At 50.5% G+C, this 22,879-nt stretch overlaps 1 protein-coding gene across 1 annotated transcript in view; it reads left to right on the forward strand.

Moving 5' to 3' along the window:
- The window catches only part of LOC142905354 (3'-5' RNA helicase YTHDC2-like), a 181,610-nt gene that overhangs the window by 17,510 nt on the left and 141,221 nt on the right, over positions 1-22,879 (forward strand). The window contains exons 8-11 of the mRNA XM_076062953.1: positions 2,182-2,327; positions 2,678-2,813; positions 3,761-3,887; positions 4,831-4,896. Of these exons, the coding sequence (XP_075919068.1) occupies positions 2,182-2,327; positions 2,678-2,813; positions 3,761-3,887; positions 4,831-4,896 (475 nt within the window). The remainder of the gene's footprint in view (positions 1-2,181; positions 2,328-2,677; positions 2,814-3,760; positions 3,888-4,830; positions 4,897-22,879) is intronic.

Here is a 22,879-nt window from a genome sequence, read left to right on the forward strand (position 1 = left end):
TGTCGTTATTGTTGTGTGTTGTTGTTTTATAAACTGTCATCCGTGTTGTTGTTATTATTATTAACACTGTGAATGTTGTCGTTATTGTTGCGTGTTGTTGTTTTATAAACTGTCGTCCGTGTCGTTATCGCTAATGTCTGGTGGGGCCACGTGATGGCTCGTCAATTCCTACTGAAGTATTGTGTTAGGCCATGTAACGATCTGGCCAAATCTGTGTCGTCAAGACCCCCTCCGCCAAACTAATTAGACCGTCACGTGGTGCAACAGGCGCTTCACGATGTGTCCGTCGTCATTGTTTCAGTTGTCCCACCCGGTGAGTTGAAGGACAATTCCCGTAGCCGGATTCAGCGATTAGATACGCGGCGTTTCGCTTGAAGCTACGTCAAGCGTTGCCGGGACGGTACCCAGGAATTCATATTCTTAGCTCTTTCGGTAAAGTCACCACGTTGAAGGGAAACAATAAAATAATAAAATATATATAACAATAAAAATTCCCACGACGTTACGACCGTAACACAGGAAGTCCGAATAATCGCATCACCTGACCGGGCTTCTTCATAGCTGCCATGACCTGTGAAGTTGTGTAGCGCCATGGATGGAACGGTACCTCGAACAATCAGGGGAGGGACTGCAGCACCAGCCCAAGAGCGGAGGGGCTGCTGGGGGCTCAGGATCCCCAGACAGTTGTTGTTGTTGTTGTTGGCTTGCACCACATTGTGATTTTTTTGCACGCAGCGTTTTAATAAGTTTTTTTTGTGCGCGTGGAATATTTGCTTTGTTGAATTCCAGGATGTTTGTGTTGCGCGTCGTCGCTTTGGGATGTTCCGCGTTCAAATTTAGTTTGTTGCGGTTGCACCCGACTTAAGAGCCGCATGGCTCACAGGGCTATACCCAATACATGAAAATGAAAAATGAAAAAAATTCAAAAGGGCCGGGACGCTGTGCGGGCCGGTGGTGGGACTCTGGGCCAGTGGTGGGACTCTGGGCCGGTGGTGGGACTCTAGGACTGCCGGGGCCAAGGAAGCCAGAGTCTAGACCCGCACCTTGGCTGGGTCGGGTCAGGGGTAGCCTCCCCTAGGGTCATCATAGCCGGAGGAGCCGAGAGCGTAACCAGTGTCAAGGCACGCTAGGAGTAGGCCGTGTCCCCTAGGCTGTAGCAGTGTATCAGGAGGACTGCTGGGAGTGCCGTGTTGTCATAAAGAAGTTGCCTATCCGAAGTGTCTCCGGAACCCACTACAAAGGCGTGTACACTGCTGTGTGTGTGTGTCTCTGCCTGCGTCTGTGTTTGTGTGTGACCCTCGTGGTGGGGAGCGGCGGTGCAGCGGTCAGCGCGACGCTGCGCTACGAACCCGGCGACTCGGGTTCGATTCCCGCTGGCGGTGATTATCTGAACCGGTGCCGGGCCTCCCCTAGGTCGACTCAGCCTCAAATGAGTACCCTGGTGCGGTGCTTAGTAAACATCGCCGCTGGGGAGACAAAGGCGGTCGGGCGTGGTGCTGGCCACCCACCCCCTCGTGTACCGTTGCCGACCTTCATAGGTGCTGCTCGCTAACAGCACTTGCCCCTACAGTCTGCTAAGGCTACACGGGGGATCTGTGACCTTTGACCCTCGTAGGCAATATCAGTGGCGGTTATCCGAACCAGTCCTGCACCTGCCACAGGACCAGTCTTGCACGGTGGGCGCCACTGTGGCTAGGAGATGTTAGCTACCTCGCCTGGTATAGAGGAGGTTGTGGGTTCGATTCTGACCATAACACCTTTATATTTGGAGTTTACATTTTCTCTCTCTCTGTGCTCGTGTGGATTTTTCTCCGGGTCCTCTGGTTTTTACTCTCCGCATTTGTAATCAACGTGCATTTAGAGTGTTTAGCTGCCGCTATAAATGTCCACTTGGTGACAAGCCGCTTGCTTGAGCTGTCATTTTTATGTGGCCAGGTCACTTCTGAAAAAGCTACGTAGCTCAATGGGCCTTACCTGGTAAAAAAAAATAGTTTTTCCTTGTTATTTCGGTGGACTCAGCCTTAAAATGAGCACTTGGTGCAGCATATAGACAACCACCACCTTCTCTAGCGCCGTGCCAGCCTTCACATGCGCTCGCGAACAGCACTTGCCCCAACAGTCTGTTGAGGCTTTATACCGGGGGGGGGTGGGGGGTGGATCTCTGTGTCTGCGTGTGCGCAGTGGAGAGCCAGCAGAACAATCTGAGCGAACGGTACGAGGAGGAGACCGGACCGAGCGTGCCAGTGCGCGGTGCCAGCGTCGCACTCCTCACGGATCAAACCAAGATTCTCAACATCGAAGGGGGGGAGAGCGCCTTCGAACAGGAGGTATGTCGTGTGGAACGCTGGGGTGGGGGCGGGAGATGTTAACTACCTCGCCTGGTATACGGGCGAGGTAGGTGCTCGCTAATGGCGCTTGCCCCGACAGTCTGTTGCAGGATATGTGACGATTATCTGAACCGCTCCTGTTCCTCGCCTAGATCGACTTAGCCCTCAAATAAGTACCTGGTACGGTGCGCCAGCATCGCCGCTCGGGAGACAAAGGCGTGGTGGTGCTGGCCACCTGCCCCCTCGTGCGCCGTGCCGGCCTTCGTATCGGTGCCACTGGCGAACAGCGCTTGCCCCCAACAGTCTGTTTCGGCTACACGACGGGGATCTTTTGTCTCTTGCGCGGACAGGTGGAGCGCGACGGCTCCAAGCTGGCGCCGTGGCTCGTCAAGGAGATGGACGCGTGCATCGCCAACATGTGGCTGCACAGGGACGAGGACGCATCCACACAGCTGCTGCACCTGCTGATCAGCGAGCGCGTCAGCGGTGCGTGCCGGGGCCAGCGTGCCAACGGAACAGGGTGGCCTGGGAAATACCCTCCCTCCCTCCCCCCCACCCCCCACCCCTTCCTCCCCTCCCAACTTCTTCCCCCGTTAAACCGGTAGCCCTTTCCTGAATCGGTTAACACCTCGGTGGCTAGGAGACGTTAACCACCTCGCCTGGTGTGCAGGAGGTCGTGGGTTTAATCCCGACCCTGACGCCTGCTGCTGCTGTACATTTGGAGTTTGCGTGTCTCTCTCCCCGTGGTCACGTGGATTTTTCTCCGGGTCCTCCGGCTTTTCCCTCCACATTTGGAATCAACGTGTGTGTGTTCAGGGTACTTGGCTGCTATAAATTTCCACGTCGTGATAAGTCACTTTTACCGAGATGTCATTTGCGACCAGGTCGCTTCTGAAAAAGTGCTGTGCATATATTGTTCCGTGTTCTGAGAGTCAGGAATCGGTAAACCGTTTTTTTTTTTATCGGTGGAACGGTTTGCGACGGGTTGCGTCGATTGGCCCACGTGCGCTGTGGCCCCGGTCGAAGTTTGGCCTTGTTTCTTATTTAACAGATTAAGGTGCAGCCCCGCTATTGCTGGCTTGCTTGCTTGTGCCACTGTTCTTGAAAGAGCCTACACTGAAGAGGGCTCTAGGGGGCGGGGGTGTTGTTTGGACAGGCGGTGGTGAAGGTGAGCGGTTGGGGAGGCTGGGCAGGGGCGGGGGGGGCTGTGATTTAATAAACTTGCTTCATCGTTTAAAATGCCGAATTGGAAGGCCAGTACTGCCAACCATTACAGCTCGGAATGCTCCCTACGTGTGAGCGTCAGAATTCGAATGGTCGAATAAATTTGTTGCTGCACACCTGCCGCTGAAGCTGCTTCTGCTGCCCCTGCCACCGCCGCTGCCGCCGCCGCTGCCGATGATGATGATGATGATCGTCTCTCTCCTGGGCAGTCGACTACAGGCACAGCGAGAAGACCGCCACGCCGCTGATGGTGGCCGCCGGCCGCGGCCTCATTGACATCGTGGAGCTGCTGCTCCGGATGGGGGCCGACGTCAACTTGAAGGACTCCAACGGCATGTGAGGGCACACCTGCACCCCCATCCCCGCTCGATCGCAATCGGGCGTTGACACAGCCCGGGTGGAAGGTTGTAGCGGGTTCTCGGAGACGACTTGTGGAGGCAACGCGTTTGTTCAATAAACGCTTTAACAGCAACGGTCTCAGCCTTCGCTAAGGCTGCAGCCATTTTTACTCATCACCTAGGGAGGTGCAGCCTCTGGACGATCGCGAATTTACACCGGACTACAGCCCTCAGCTCCTCCGGCTACGAGTGACCTAGGGGAGGATCCTCTGACCACTGGCCCACTCGGACACGACCCTTAACAAGGACGTCTGGCCGCGGGTTGCCAGAGTCTCTCACCACTGGCCCACAGAGTCCCCCGCCCTTACAAGGACAGCGGGGCTAGGGGGTCCCCAGGGTCCTGGCCAGCTGCTGGTCTTCTGGCTTCTGTCTTGGACTGGCCCCGGACACGTTGAGAGATCCCGGCTTTTAAACACCTCCCCTGTGTGTCAGCCTCTGGCCACGCCTCCCTTCCAGAGAGTTCCAAGGGGGGGGGGGAGGTCCCGGGGGATCCTAGAACACCCCGCAGCCGCCTTCCTGCTTTTGGGCTGTTAATAACCGGGGTGGCCTGCCGGATGCGAATCGACAAACCTTCAGCAAGCGGACCTAACCGCTCGGCCGCGTCTCCGCCGTTTTTCCCCGTCGCCCGACATCCGGCCACGCGGTGCCTGACGCCCATCTCGTCGCGAGCAACATCCGCCTCTCCCCCTGGTTTAGTGTTTTTGGGTCCGACAGACAGTCAAGCGCTGGTGCGGCCTCCCCTCCGCAAGATGCGCCGCCCCGTGCTCGTTTTCCCGGTTCGGCGCAATCGCCCGGTGCCGGCGCGGTCGAGACGACCCCCCCCCACCCCGCCCCCCCGCCCCCCAAATGCCCTTGCCTTGTTTTTTTTTTCATTTCCGCAGGAACGCTTTCGACTGGGCGAAGAAATTCCATGAATCGGACATGGCGGAGCTCCTGGAATCGTCTGCGTACGTTATCGGCGATGGCATCGCCTTATTCGGGCACCGGTTTAATGTAATTCATCGTAGACGGCAGCGCGGCGGTGCCACTTGCGCCCCGCAGCAAAACGGGGGCCTGGATTTGATGCCTGACTCGGGATACTTTGTCCGTGTTGTTGAGTTTGTGCGCTCCCTCTCCACGGCTGTCGTGGCTTTTCCCTCCAGCTTCTTTGGTTTCCTCCCAAAGCTTAAAAGCAACAAAAAAGAACATACCGCGTCATTAGCATTGGTCACACATCCCAGTGCTGAGAAATGTATCCTGCGCATTACTCAATTGGGGGTGTCACGCGTGACGGCAATATTTATTCCGTTTATTTTTAAATGAAATAACTCGGCGGCATCTTCATGGAAAAATTGCCTTGAGACTCAGTGAGGCTTTCCTGGGTACTTAACAGTCGCAAAAAAAGATCATCATGTTTCAATCCACTGGAAGAATGCCTCTCAAATACGTCTCGTCTCTCACAACCTCACGATGCAACAATCTAACCCGGAGACAAGTCTCTCACAACCTCACGATGCAACATTCTACCGCTGAGACAATTCTCTCACAACCTCACGATGCAACAATCTAACCCGGAGACAAGTCTCTCACAACCTCACGATGCAACAATCTACCCCTGAGACAAGTCTCTCACAACCTCACGATGCAAAAATCTAGCCCAGAGACAAGTCTCTCACAACCTCACGATGCAACAATCTACCCCAGAGACAAGTCTCTCACAACCTCACGATGCAACAATCTACCCCAGAGACAAGTCTCTCACAACCTCACGATGCAACATTCTACCCCTGAGACAAGTCTCTCAGAACCTCACGATGCAACAATCTACCCCAGAGACAAGTCTCTCACAACCTCACGATGCAACAATCTACCCCTGAGACAAACCTCTCACAAACTCACGATGCAACAATCTACCCCAGGAGACAAGTCTCTCATAACCTCACGATGCAACAATCTACCCCTGAGACAAGTCTCTCACAACCTCACGATGCAACAATCTACCCCTGAGACAAGTCTCTCACAACCTCACGATGCAACAATCTACCCCTGAGACAAGTCTCTCACAACCTCACGATGCAACAATCTACCCCGGAGACAAGTCTCTCACAACCTCACGATGCAACAATCTACCCCTGAGACAAGTCTCTCACAACCTCACGATGCAACAATCTACCCCAGAGACAAGTCTCTCACAACCTCACGATGCAACAATCTACCCCTGAGACAAGTCTCTCACAACCTCACGATGCAACAATCTACCCCTCAGACAAGTCTCTCACAACCTCACGATGCAACAATCTAACCCCAGAGACAAGTCTCTCACAACCTCACGATGCAACAATCTACCCCTCAGACAAGTCTCTCACAACCTCACGATGCAACAATCTACCCCTGAGACAAGTCTCTCACAACCTCACGATGCAATAATCTACCCCGTAGACAAGTCTCTCACAACCTCACGATGCAACAATCTACCCCAGAGACAAGTCTCTCACAACCTCACGATGCAGCAATCTAACCCCTGAGACAAGTCTCTCACAACCTCACGATGCAACAATCTGCCCGGAGACAAGTCTCTCAGAACCTCACGATGCAACAATCTAACCCCAGAGACAAGTCTCTCACAACCTCACGATGCAACAATCTACCCCTCAGACAAGTCTCTCACAACCTCACGATGCAACAATCTACCCCTGAGACAAGTCTCTCAAAACCTCACGATGCAATAATCTACCCCGTAGACAAGTCTCTCACAACCTCACGATGCAACAATCTACCCCAGAGACAAGTCTCTCACAACCTCACGATGCAACAATCTAACCCCTGAGACAAGTCTCTCACAACCTCACGATGCAACAATCTGCCCCGGAGACAAGTCTCTCAGAACCTCACGATGCAACAATCTACCCCAGAGACAAGTCTCTCACAACCTCACGATGCAACAATCTACCCCTGAGACAAGTCTCTCACAATCTCACGATGCAACAATCTACCCCAGAGACAAGTCTCTCACAACCTCACGATGCAACAATCTACCCCGGAGACAAGTCTCTCACAACCTCACGATGCAACAATCTAACCCCGGAGACAAGTCTCTCACAACTTCACGATGCAACAATCTACCCCTGAGACAAGTCTCTCACAACCTCACGATGCAACAATCTACCCCGGAGACAAGTCTCTCACAACCTCACGATGCAACAATCTAACCCCGGAGACAAGTCTCTCACAACCTCACGATGCAACAATCTACCCCTGAGACAAGTCTCTCACAACCTCACGATGCAACAATTTACCCCGGAGACAAGTCTCTCACAACCTCACGATGCAACAATCTAACCCCAGAGACAAGTCTCTCACAACCTCACGATGCAACAATCTACCCCTCAGACAAGTCTCTCACAACCTCACGATGCAACATTCTACCCCAGAGACAAGTCTCTCACAACCTCACGATGCAACAATCTACCCCTCAGACAAGTCTCTCACAACCTCACGATGCAACAATCTACCCCTCAGACAAGTCTCTCACAACCTCACGATGCAACAATCTAACCCCAGAGACAAGTCTCTCACAACCTCATGATGCAACAATCTACCCCTCAGACAAGTCTCTCACAACCTCACGATGCAACAATCTACCCCTGAGACAAGTCTCTCACAACCTCACGATGCAATAATCTACCCCGTAGACAAGTCTCTCACAACCTCACGATGCAACAATCTACCCCAGAGACAAGTCTCTCACAACCTCACGATGCAACAATCTACCCCTCAGAAAAGTCTCTCACAACCTCACGATGCAACAATCTACCCCTGAGACAAGTCTCTCACAACCTCACGATGCAATAATCTACCCCGTAGACAAGTCTCTCACAACCTCACGATGCAACAATCTACCCCAGAGACAAGTCTCTCACAACCTCACGATGCAACAATCTAACCCCTGAGACAAGTCTCTCACAACCTCACGATGCAACAATCTACCCCTGAGACAAGTCTCTCACAACCTCACGATGCAATAATCTACCCCGTAGACAAGTCTCTCACAACCTCACGATGCAACAATCTACCCCTGAGACAAGTCTCTCACAACCTCACGATTCAATAATCTACCCCGTAGACAAGTCTCTCACAACCTCACGATGCAACAATCTAACCCCTGAGACAAGTCTCTCACAACCTCACGATGCAACAATCTGCCCCGGAGACAAGTCTCTCAGAACCTCACGATGCAACAATCTAACCCCAGAGACAAGTCTCTCACAACCTCACGATGCAACAATCTACCCCTCAGACAAGTCTCTCACAACCTCACGATGCAACAATCTACCCCTGAGACAAGTCTCTCACAACCTCACGATGCAATAATCTACCCCGTAGACAAGTCTCTCACAACCTCACGATGCAACAATCTACCCCAGAGACAAGTCTCTCACAACCTCACGATGCAACAATCTAACCCCTGAGACAAGTCTCTCACAACCTCACGATGCAACAATCTGCCCCGGAGACAAGTCTCTCAGAACCTCACGATGCAACAATCTACCCCAGAGACAAGTCTCTCACAACCTCACGATGCAACATTCTACCCCTGAGACAAGTCTCTCACAACCTCACGATGCAACATTCTGCCCCAGAGACAAGTCTCTCACAACCTCACGATGCAACAATCTACCCCTGAGACAAGTCTCTCACAATCTCACGATGCAACAATCTTCCCCAGAGACAAGTCTCTCACAACCTCACGATACAACAATCTACCCCGGAGACAAGTCTCTCACAACCTCACGATGCAACAATCTATCCCCGGAGACAAGTCTCTCACAACTTCACGATGCAACAATCTACCCCTGAGACAAGTCTCTCACAACCTCACGATGCAACAATCTACCCCGGAGACAAGTCTCTCACAACCTCACGATGCAACAATCTAACCCCGGAGACAAGTCTCTCACAACCTCACGATGCAACAATCTACCCCGAGGACAAGTCTCTCACAACCTCACGATGCAACATTCTGCCCCGGAGACAAGTCTCTCAGAACCTCACAATGTAACAATCTACCCCAGAGACAAGTCTCTCACAACCTCACGATGCAACATTCTACCCCTGAGACAAGTCTCTCAGAACCTCACGATGCAACAATCTACCCCGGAGACAAGTCTCTCACAACCTCACGATGCAACATTCTACCCCAGAGACAAGTCTCTCACAACCTCACGATGCAACATTCTACCCCAGAGACAAGTCTCTCACAACCTCACGATGCAACATTCTACCCCTGAGACAACTCTTACAACCTCACGATGCAACAATCTAATCCCGGAGACAAGTCTCTCACAACCTCACGATGCAACAATCTAACCCCAGAGACAAGTCTCTCACAACCTCACGATGCAACAATCTACCCCTCAGACAAGTCTCTCACAACCTCACGATGCAACAATCTACCCCTGAGACAAGTCTCTCACAACCTCACGATGCAATAATCTACCCCGTAGACAAGTCTCTCACAACCTCACGATGCAACAATCTACCCCAGAGACAAGTCTCTCACAACCTCACGATGCAACAATCTAACCCCTGAGACAAGTCTCTCACAACCTCACGATGCAACAATCTGCCCCGGAGACAAGTCTCTCAGAACCTCACGATGCAACAATCTAACCCCAGAGACAAGTCTCTCACAACCTCACGATGCAACAATCTACCCCTCAGACAAGTCACTCACAACCTCACGATGCAACAATCTACCCCTGAGACAAGTCTCTCACAACCTCACGATGCAATAATCTACCCCGTAGACAAGTCTCTCACAACCTCACGATGCAACAATCTACCCCAGAGACAAGTCTCTCACAAACTCACGATGCAACAATCTAACCCCTGAGACAAGTCTCTCACAACCTCACGATGCAACAATCTGCCCCGGAGACAAGTCTCTCAGAACCTCACGATGCAACAATCTACCCCAGAGACAAGTCTCTCACAACCTCACGATGCAACATTCTACCCCTGAGACAAGTCTCTCACAACCTCACGATGCAACATTCTGCCCCAGAGACAAGTCTCTCACAACCTCACGATGCAACAATCTATCCCTGAGACAAGTCTCTCACAATCTCACGATGCAACAATCTACCCCAGAGACAAGTCTCTCACAACCTCACGATGCAACAATCTACCCCGGAGACAAGTCTCTCACAACCTCACGATGCAACAATCTAACCCCGGAGACAAGTCTCTCACAACTTCACGATGCAACAATCTACCCCTGAGACAAGTCTCTCACAACCTCACGATGCAACAATCTACCCCGGAGACAAGTCTCTCACAACCTCACGATGCAACAATCTAACCCCGGAGACAAGTCTCTCACAACCTCACGATGCAACAATCTACCCCTGAGACAAGTCTCTCACAACCTCACGATGCAACAATCTACCCCTCAGACAAGTCTCTCACAACCTCACGATGCAACAATCTACCCCTGAGACAAGTCTCTCACAACCTCACGATGCAACAATCTACCCCTCAGACAAGTCTCTCACAACCTCACGATGCAACAATCTAACCCCAGAGACAAGTCTCTCACAACCTCACGATGCAACAATCTACCCCTCAGACAAGTCTCTCACAACCTCACGATGCAACAATCTAACCCCGTAGACAAGTCTCTCACAACCTCACGATGCAACAATCTACCCCAGAGACAAGTCTCTCACAACCTCACGATGCAACAATCTACCCCTCAGACAAGTCTCTCACAACCTCACGATGCAACAATCTACCCCTGAGACAAGTCTCTCACAACCTCACGATTCAATAATCTACCCCGTAGACAAGTCTCTCACAACCTCACGATGCAACAATCTACCCCAGAGACAAGTCTCTCACAACCTCACGATGCAACAATCTAACCCCTGAGACAAGTCTCTCACAACCTCACGATGCAACAATCTACCCCTCAGACAAGTCTCTCACAACCTCACGATGCAACAATCTACCCCTGAGACAAGTCTCTCACAACCTCACGATGCAATAATCTACCCCGTAGACAAGTCTCTCACAACCTCACGATGCAACAATCTACCCCAGAGACAAGTCTCTCACAACCTCACGATGCAACAATCTAACCCCTGAGACAAGTCTCTCACAACCTCACGATGCAACAATCTGCCCCGGAGTGAAGTCTCTCAGAACCTCACGATGCAACAATCTGCCCCAGAGACAAGTCTCTCACAACCTCACGATGCAACATTCTACCCCTGAGACAAGTCTCTCACAATCTCACGATGCAACAATCTTCCCCAGAGACAAGTCTCTCACAACCTCACGATGCAACAATCTACCCCGGAGACAAGTCTCTCACAACCTCACGATGCAACAATCTAACCCCGGAGACAAGTCTCTCACAACTTCACGATGCAACAATCTACCCCTGAGACAAGTCTCTCTCAACCTCACGATGCAACAATCTACCCCGGAGAGAAGTCTCTCACAACCTCACGATGCAACAATCTAACCCCGGAGACAAGTCTCTCACAACCTCACGATGCAACAATCTACCCCGAGGACAAGTCTCTCACAACCTCACGATGCAACAATCTGCCCCGGAGACAAGTCTCGCAGAACCTCACGATGTAACAATCTACCCCAGAGACAAGTCTCTCACAACCTCACGATGCAACATTCTACCCCTGAGACAAGTCTCTCAGAACCTCACGATGCAACAATCTACCCCGGAGACAAGTCTCTCACAACCTCACGATGCAACATTCTACCCCAGAGACAAGTCTCTCACAACCTCACGATGCAACATTCTACCCCAGAGACAAGTCTCTCACAACCTCACGATGCAACATTCTACCCCTGAGACAACTCTCTTACAACCTCACGATGCAACAATCTAATCCCGGAGACAAGTCTCTCACAACCTCACGATGCAACAATCTAACCCCAGAGACAAGTCTCTCACAACCTCACGATGCAACATTCTACCCCAGAGACAAGTCTCTCACAACCTCACGATGCAACAATCTACCCCTGAGACAAGTCTCTCACAACATCACGATGTAACAATCTACCCCGGAGACAAGTCTTTCACAACCTCACGATGCAACAATCTAACCCCAGAGACAAGTCTCTCACAACCTCACGATGCAACATTCTACCCTGGAGACAAGTCTCTCACAACCTCACGATGCAACAATCTACCCCTGAGACAAGTCTCTCACAATCTCACGATGCAACAATCTACCCCAGAGACAAGTCTCTCACAACCTTATGATGCAACATTCTACCCGGGAGACAAGTCTCACAACCTCACGATGCAACATTATAACCCCTGAGACAAGTCTCTCACAACCTCACGATGCAACAATCTAGCCCGGAGACAAGTCTCTCACAGCCGCACGATGCAACATTCTACCCCAGAGACAAGTCTCTCACAACCTCACGATGCAACAATCTACCCCTGAGACAAGTCTCTCACAACCTCACGATGCAACAATCTACCCCGGAGACAAGTCTCTCACAACCTCACGATGCAACAATCTACCCCAGAGACAAGTCTCTCACAACCTCACGATGCAACAATCTAACCCCGGAGACAAGTCTCTCACAACCTCACGATGCAACATTCTACCCAGAGACAAGTCTCTCACAACCTCACGATGCAACATTCTACCCCGGAGACAAGTCTCTCACAACCTCACGATGCAACAATCTACCCCAGAGACAAGTCTCTCACAACCTTATGATGCAACATTCTACCCGGGAGACAAGTCTCTCACAACCTCACGATGCAACATTATAACCCATGAGACAAGTCTCTCACAACCTCACGATGCAACAATCTAGCCCGGAGACAAGTCTCTCACAGCCGCACGATGCAACATTCTACCCCAGAGACAAGTCTCTCACAACCTCACGATGCAACAATCTACCCCAGAGACAAGTCTCTCACAACCTCACGATGCAACAATCTACCCCGGAGACAAGTCTCTCACAACCTCACGATGCAACAATCTATCCCAGAGACAAGTCTCTCACAACCTCACGATGCAACACTCTACCCCAGAGACAAATCTCTCACAACCTCACGATGCAACAATCTACTCCAGAGACAAGTCTCTCACAACCTCACGATGCAACATTCTACCCCAGAGACAAGTCTCTCACAACCTCACGATGCAACAATCTGCCCCGGAGACAAGTCTCTCACAACCTCACGATGCAACATTCTACCCCTTAGACAAGTCTCTCACAACCTCACGATGCAACAATCTACCCCAGAGACAAGTCTCTCACAACCTCACGATGCAACAATCTACCCCGGAGACAAGTCTCTCACAACTTCACGATGCAACATTCTACCCCAGAGACAAGCCTCTCACAACCTCACGATGCAACATTCTACCCCGGACACAAGGCTCTCACAACCTTACGATGCAACATTCTACCCCAGAGACAAGTCTCTCACAACCTCACGATGCAACATTCTACCCCAGAGACAAGTCTCTCAGAACCTCACGATGCAACATTCTACCCCAGAAACAAGTCTCTCACAACCTCACGATGCAACAATCTACCCTGAGGCAAGTCTCTCACAACCTCACGATGCAACAATCTACCCCAGAGACAAGCCTCTCAGAACCTCACGATGCAACATTCTACCCCAGAGACAAGCCTCTCACAACCTCACGATGCAACATTCTACCCCGGACACAAGGCTCTCACAACCTTACGATGCAACATTCTACCCCAGAGACAAGTCTCTCACAACCTCACGATGCAACATTCTACCCCAGAGACAAGTCTCTCAGAACCTCACGATGCAACATTCTACCCCAGAAACAAGTCTCTCACAACCTCACGATGCAACAATCTACCCTGAGGCAAGTCTCTCACAACCTCACGATGCAACAATCTACCCCAGAGACAAGCCTCTCAGAACCTCACGATGCAACATTCTACCCCAGAGACAAGTCTCTCACAACCTCACGATGCAACAATCTAACCCCATAGACAAGTCTCTCACAACCTCACGATGCAACAATCTACCCCAGAGACAAGTCTCTCAGAACTTCACGATGCAACAATCTACCCCAGAGACAAGTCTCTCAGAACTTCACGATGCAACAATCTACCCCAGAGACAAGTCTCTCACAACCTCACGATGCAACGATCTGCCCCGGAGACAAGTCTCTCACAACCTCACGATGCAACAATCTGCCCCGGAGACAAGTCTCTCAGAACCTCACGATGCAACAATCTACCACAGAGACAAGTCTCTCACAACCTCACGATGCAACAATCTACCCCAGAGACAAGTCTCTCACAACCTCACGATGCAACAATCTACCCCTGAGACAAGTCTCTCACAACCTCACTTTGCAACAATCTACCCCATAGACAAGTCTCTCAGAACCTCACGATGCAACAATCTACCACAGAGACAATTCTCTCAGAACCTCACGATGCAACAATCTACCCTGAGACAAGTCTCTCACAACCTCACGATGCAACAATCTACCCCAGAGACAAGTCTCTCACAACCTCACGATGCAACAATCTGCCCCGGAGACAAGTCTCTCACAACCTCACGATGCAGCAATCTACCCCGGAGACAAGTCTCTCACAACCTCACGATGCAACAATCTAACCCCAGAGACAAGTCTCTCACAACCTCACGATGCAACAATCTACCCCTCAGACAAGTCTCTCACAACCTCACGATGCAACAATCTACCCCTGAGACAAGTCTCTCACAACCTCACGATGCAACAATCTACCCCTCAGACAAGTCTCTCACAACCTCACGATGCAACAATCTAACCCCAGAGACAAGTCTCTCACAACCTCACGATGCAACAATCTACCCCTCAGACAAGTCTCTCACAACCTCACGATGCAACAATCTACCCCTGAGACAAGTTTCTCACAACCTCACGATGCAATAATCTACCCCGTAGACAAGTCTCTCACAACCTCACGATGCAACAATCTACCCCAGAGACAAGTCTCTCACAACCTCACGATGCAACAATCTAACCCCTGAGACAAGTCTCTCACAACCTCACGATGCAACAATCTGCCCCGGAGACAAGTCTCTCAGAACCTCACGATGCAACAATCTAACCCCAGAGACAAGTCTCTCACAACCTCACGATGCAACAATCTACCTCTCAGACAAGTCTCTCACAACCTCACGATGCAACAATCTACCCCTGAGACAAGTCTCTCACAACCTCACGATGCAGCAATCTACCCCGGAGACAAGTCTCTCACAACCTCACGATGCAACAATCTAACCCAAGAGACAAGTCTCTCACAACCTCACGATGCAACAATCTACCCCTCAGACAAGTCTCTCACAACCTCACGATGCAACAATCTACCCCTGAGACAAGTCTCTCACAACCTCACGATGCAACAATCTACCCCTCAGACAAGTCTCTCACAACCTCACGATGCAACAATCTAACCCCAGAGACAAGTCTCTCACAACCTCACGATGCAACAATCTACCCCAGAGACAAGTCTCTCACAACCTCACGATGCAACAATCTAACCCCTGAGACAAGTCTCTCACAACCTCACGATGCAACAATCTAACCCCAGAGACAAGTCTCTCACAACCTCACGATGCAACAATCTGCCCCTCAGACAAGTCTCTCACAACCTCACGATGCAACAATCTACCCCTGAGACAAGTCTCTCAAAACCTCACGATGCAATAATCTACCCCGTAGACAAGTCTCTCACAACCTCACGATGCAACAATCTACCCCAGAGACAAGTCTCTCACAACCTCACGATGCAACAATCTGCCCCGGAGACAAGTCTCTCAGAACCTCACGATGCAACAATCTACCCCAGAGACAAGTCTCTCACAACCTCACGATGCAACATTCTACCCCTGAGACAAGTCTCTCACAACCTCACGATGCAACAATCTACCCCTGAGACAAGTCTCTCACAATCTCACGATGCAACAATCTACCCCAGAGACAAGTCTCTCACAACCTCACGATGCAACAATCTACCCCGGAGACAAGTCTCTCACAACCTCACGATGCAACAATCTAACCCCGGAGACAAGTCTCTCACAACTTCACGATGCAACAATCTACCCCTGAGACAAGTCTCTCACAACCTCACGATGCAACAATCTAACCCCGGAGACAAGTCTCTCACAACCTCACGATGCAACAATCTACCCCTGAGACAAGTCTCTCACAACCTCACGATGCAACAATCTACCCCGGAGACAAGTCTCTCACAACCTCACGATGCAACAATCTAACCCCAGAGACAAGTCTCTCACAACCTCACGATGCAACAATCTACCCCTCAGACAAGTCTCTCACAACCTCACGATGCAACATTCTACCCCAGAGACAAGTCTCTCACAACCTCACGATGCAACAATCTACCCCTCAGACAAGTCTCTCACAACCTCACGATGCAACAATCTACCCCTCAGACAAGTCTCTCACAACCTCACGATGCAACAATCTAACCCCAGAGACAAGTCTCTCACAACCTCACGATGCAACAATCTACCCCTCAGACAAGTCTCTCACAACCTCACGATGCAACAATCTACCCCTGAGACAAGTCTCTCACAACCTCACGATGCAATAATCTACCCCGTAGACAAGTCTCTCACAACCTCACGATGCAACAATCTACCCCAGAGACAAGTCTCTCACAACCTCACGATGCAACAATCTACCCCTCAGACAAGTCTCTCACAACCTCACGATGCAACAATCTACCCCTGAGACAAGTCTCTCACAACCTCACGATGCAATAATCTACCCGTAGACAAGTCTCTCACAACCTCACGATGCAACAATCTACCCCAGAGACAAGTCTCTCACAACCTCACGATGCAACAATCTAACCCCTGAGACAAGTCTCTCACAACCTTATGATGCAACATTCTACCCGGGAGACAAGTCTCACAACCTCACGATGCAACATTATAACCCCTGAGACAAGTCTCTCACAACCTCACGATGCAACAATCTAGCCCGGAGACAAGTCTCTCACAGCCGCACGATGCAACATTCTACCCCAGAGACAAGTCTCTCACAACCTCACGATGCAACAATCTACCCCTGAGACAAGTCTCTCACAACCTCACGATGCAACAATCTACCCCGGAGACAAGTCTCTCACAACCTCACGATGCAACAATCTACCCCAGAGACAAGTCTCTCACAACCTCACGATGCAACAATCTAACCCCGGAGACAAGTCTCTCACAACCTCACGATGCAACATTCTACCCCAGAGACAAGTCTCTCACAACCTCACGATGCAACATTCTATCCCGGAGACAAGTCTCTCACAACCTCACGATGCAACAATCTACCCCTCAGACAAGTCTCTCACAACCTCACGATGCAACAATCTACCCCTGAGACAAGTTTCTCACAACCTCACGATGCAATAATCTACCCCGTAGACAAGTCTCTCACAACCTCACGATGCAACAATCTACCCCAGAGACAAGTCTCTCACAACCTCACGATGCAACAATCTAACCCCTGAGACAAGTCTCTCACAACCTCACGATGCAACAATCTGCCCCGGAGACAAGTCTCTCAGAACCTCACGATGCAACAATCTAACCCCAGAGACAAGTCTCTCACAACCTCACGATGCAACAATCTACCCCTCAGACAAGTCTCTCACAACCTCACGATGCAACAATCTACCCCTGAGACAAGTCTCTCACAACCTCACGATGCAGCAATCTACCCCGGAGACAAGTCTCTCACAACCTCACGATGCAACAATCTAACCCAAGAGACAAGTCTCTCACAACCTCACGATGCAACAATCTACCCCTCAGACAAGTCTCTCACAACCTCACGATGCAACAATCTACCCCTGAGACAAGTCTCTCACAACCTCACGATGCAACAATCTACCCCTCAGACAAGTCTCTCACAACCTCACGATGCAACAATCTAACCCCAGAGACAAGTCTCTCACAACCTCACGATGCAACAATCTACCCCAGAGACAAGTCTCTCACAACCTCACGATGCAACATTCTTCCCCGGACACAAGGCTCTCACAACCTCACGATGCAACATTCTACCCCAGAGACAAGTCTCTCACAACCTCACGATGCAACAATCTAACCCCAGAGACAAGTCTCTCACAACCTCACGATGCAACAATCTGCCCCTCAGACAAGTCTCTCACAACCTCACGATGCAACAATCTACCCCTGAGACAAGTCTCTCAAAACCTCACGATGCAATAATCTACCCCGTAGACAAGTCTCTCACAACCTCACGATGCAACAATCTACCCCAGAGACAAGTCTCTCACAACCTCACGATGCAACAATCTGCCCCGGAGACAAGTCTCTCAGAACCTCACGATGCAACAATCTACCCCAGAGACAAGTCTCTCACAACCTCACGATGCAACATTCTACCCCTGAGACAAGTCTCTCACAACCTCACGATGCAACAATCTACCCCTGAGACAAGTCTCTCACAATCTCACGATGCAACAATCTCCCCCTGAGACAAGTCTCTCACAACCTCACGATGCAACAATCTACCCCGGAGACAAGTCTCTCACAACCTCACGATGCAACAATCTAACCCCGGAGACAAGTCTCTCACAACTTCACGATGCAACAATCTACCCCTGAGACAAGTCTCTCACAACCTCACGATGCAACAATCTAACCCCGGAGACAAGTCTCTCACAACCTCACGATGCAACAATCTACCCCTGAGACAAGTCTCTCACAACCTCACGATGCAACAATCTACCCCGGAGACAAGTCTCTCACAACCTCACGATGCAACAATCTAACCCCAGAGACAAGTCTCTCACAACCTCACGATGCAACAATCTACCCCTCAGACAAGTCTCTCACAACCTCACGATGCAACATTCTACCCCAGAGACAAGTCTCTCACAACCTCACGATGCAACAATCTACCCCTCAGACAAGTCTCTCACAACCTCACGATGCAACAATCTACCCCTCAGACAAGTCTCTCACAACCTCACGATGCAACAATCTAACCCCAGAGACAAGTCTCTCACAACCTCACGATGCAACAATCTACCCCTCAGACAAGTCTCTCACAACCTCACGATGCAACAATCTACCCCTGAGACAAGTCTCTCACAACCTCACGATGCAATAATCTACCCCGTAGACAAGTCTCTCACAACCTCACGATGCAACAATCTACCCCAGAGACAAGTCTCTCACAACCTCACGATGCAACAATCTACCCCTCAGACAAGTCTCTCACAACCTCACGATGCAACAATCTACCCCTGAGACAAGTCTCTCACAACCTCACGATGCAATAATCTACCCGTAGACAAGTCTCTCACAACCTCACGATGCAACAATCTACCCCAGAGACAAGTCTCTCACAACCTCACGATGCAACAATCTAACCCCTGAGACAAGTCTCTCACAACCTTATGATGCAACATTCTACCCGGGAGACAAGTCTCACAACCTCACGATGCAACATTATAACCCCTGAGACAAGTCTCTCACAACCTCACGATGCAACAATCTAGCCCGGAGACAAGTCTCTCACAGCCGCACGATGCAACATTCTACCCCAGAGACAAGTCTCTCACAACCTCACGATGCAACAATCTACCCCTGAGACAAGTCTCTCACAACCTCACGATGCAACAATCTACCCCGGAGACAAGTCTCTCACAACCTCACGATGCAACAATCTACCCCAGAGACAAGTCTCTCACAACCTCACGATGCAACAATCTAACCCCGGAGACAAGTCTCTCACAACCTCACGATGCAACATTCTACCCCAGAGACAAGTCTCTCACAACCTCACGATGCAACATTCTATCCCGGAGACAAGTCTCTCACAACCTCACGATGCAACAATCTACCCCAGAGACAAGTCTCTCACAACCTTATGATGCAACATTCTACCCGGGAGACAAGTCTCTCACAACCTCACGATGCAACATTATAACCCATGAGACAAGTCTCTCACAACCTCACGATGCAACAATCTAGCCCGGAGACAAGTCTCACACAGCCGCACGATGCAACATTCTACCCCAGAGACAAGTCTCTCACAACCTCACGATGCAACAATCTACCCCAGAGACAAGTCTCTCACAACCTCACGATGCAACAATCTACCCCGGAGACAAGTCTCTCACAACCTCACGATGCAACAATCTACCCCAGAGACAAGACTCTCACAACCTCACGATGCAACACTCTACCCCAGAGACTAGTCTCTCACAACCTCACGATGCAACAATCTACTCCAGAGACAAGTCTCTCACAACCTCACGATGCAACATTCTACCCCAGAGACAAGTCTCTCACAACCTCACGATGCAACAATCTGCCCCGGAGACAAGTCTCTCACAACCTCACGATGCAACATTCTACCCCTTAGACAAGTCTCTCACAACCTCACGATGCAACAATCTACCCCAGAGACAAGTCTCTCACAACCTCACGATGCAACAATCTACCCCGGAGACAAGTCTCTCACAACCTCACGATGCAACAATCTACCCCTGAGACAAGTCTCTCACAACCTCACGATGCAACAATCTACCCCAGAGACAAGTCTCTCACAACCTCACGATGCAACATTCTACCCCAGAGACAAGCCTCTCACAACCTCACGATGCAACATTCTTCCCCGGACACAAGGCTCTCACAACCTCACGATGCAACATTCTACCCCAGAGACAAGTCTCTCACAACCTCACGATGCAACATTCTACCCCAGAGACAAGTCTCTCACAACCTCACGATGCAACATTCTACCCCAGAGACAATTCTCTCAGAACCTCACGATGCAACATTCTACCCCAGAAACAAGTCTCTCACAACCTCACGATGCAACAATCTACCCTGAGGCAAGTCTCTCACAACCTCACGATGCAACAATCTACCCCAGAGACAAGTCTATCACAACCTCACGATGCAACAATCTACCCCAGAGACAAGCCTCTCAGAACCTCACGATGCAACATTCTACCCCAGAGACAAGTCTCTCAGAACTTCACGATGCAACAATCTACCACAGAGACAAGTCTCTCACAACCTCACGATGCAACATTCTACCCCAGAGACAAGTCTCTCACAACCTCACGATGCAACAATCTACCCCTCAGACAAGTCTCTCACAACCTCACGATGCAACAATCTAACCCCAGAGACAAGTCTCTCACAACCTCACGATGCAACAATCTACCCCTCAGACAAGTCTCTCACAACCTCACGATGCAACAATCTACCCCTGAGACAAGTCTCTCACAACCTCACGATGCAATAATCTACCCCGTAGACAAGTCTCTCACAACCTCACGATGCAACAATCTACCCCAGAGACAAGTCTCTCACAACCTCACGATGCAACAATCTACCCCTCAGACAAGTCTCTCACAACCTCACGATGCAACAATCTACCCCTGAGACAAGTCTCTCACAACCTCACGATGCAATAATCTACCCGTAGACAAGTCTCTCACAACCTCACGATGCAACAATCTACCCCAGAGACAAGTCTCTCACAACCTCACGATGCAACAATCTAACCCCTGAGACAAGTCTCTCACAACCTTATGATGCAACATTCTACCCGGGAGACAAGTCTCACAACCTCACGATGCAACATTATAACCCCTGAGACAAGTCTCTCACAACCTCACGATGCAACAATCTAGCCCGGAGACAAGTCTCTCACAGCCGCACGATGCAACATTCTACCCCAGAGACAAGTCTCTCACAACCTCACGATGCAACAATCTACCCCTGAGACAAGTCTCTCACAACCTCACGATGCAACAATCTACCCCGGAGACAAGTCTCTCACAACCTCACGATGCAACAATCTACCCCAGAGACAAGTCTCTCACAACCTCACGATGCAACAATCTAACCCCGGAGACAAGTCTCTCACAACCTCACGATGCAACATTCTACCCCAGAGACAAGTCTCTCACAACCTCACGATGCAACATTCTACCCCGGAGACAAGTCTCTCACAACCTCACGATGCAACAATCTACCCCAGAGACAAGTCTCTCACAACCTTATGATGCAACATTCTACCCGGGAGACAAGTCTCTCACAACCTCACGATGCAACATTATAACCCATGAGACAAGTCTCTCACAACCTCACGATGCAACAATCTAGCCCGGAGACAAGTCTCACACAGCCGCACGATGCAACATTCTACCCCAGAGACAAGTCTCTCACAACCTCACGATGCAACAATCTACCCCAGAGACAAGTCTCTCACAACCTCACGATGCAACAATCTACCCCGGAGACAAGTCTCTCACAACCTCACGATGCAACAATCTACCCCAGAGACAAGACTCTCACAACCTCACGATGCAACACTCTACCCCAGAGACAAGTCTCTCACAACCTCACGATGCAACAATCTACTCCAGAGACAAGTCTCTCACAACCTCACGATGCAACATTCTACCCCAGAGACAAGTCTCTCACAACCTCACGATGCAACAATCTGCCCCGGAGACAAGTCTCTCACAACCTCACGATGCAACATTCTACCCCTTAGACAAGTCTCTCACAACCTCACGATGCAACAATCTACCCCAGAGACAAGTCTCTCACAACCTCACGATGCAACAATCTACCCCGGAGACAAGTCTCTCACAACCTCACGATGCAACAATCTACCCCTGAGACAAGTCTCTCACAACCTCACGATGCAACAATCTACCCCAGAGACAAGTCTCTCACAACCTCACGATGCAACATTCTACCCCAGAGACAAGCCTCTCACAACCTCACGATGCAACATTCTACCCCGGACACAAGGCTCTCACAACCTCACGATGCAACATTCTACCCCAGAGACAAGTCTCTCACAACCTCACGATGCAACATTCTACCCC

Source organism: Petromyzon marinus, unplaced genomic scaffold (genome assembly GCF_048934315.1).
Source record: "Petromyzon marinus isolate PM22_M1 ecotype Great Lakes invasive population unplaced genomic scaffold, UKy_Petmar_22M1.pri1.0 PM_G_Scaffold_82, whole genome shotgun sequence".
NCBI lineage: Eukaryota > Metazoa > Chordata > Hyperoartia > Petromyzontiformes > Petromyzontidae > Petromyzon > Petromyzon marinus.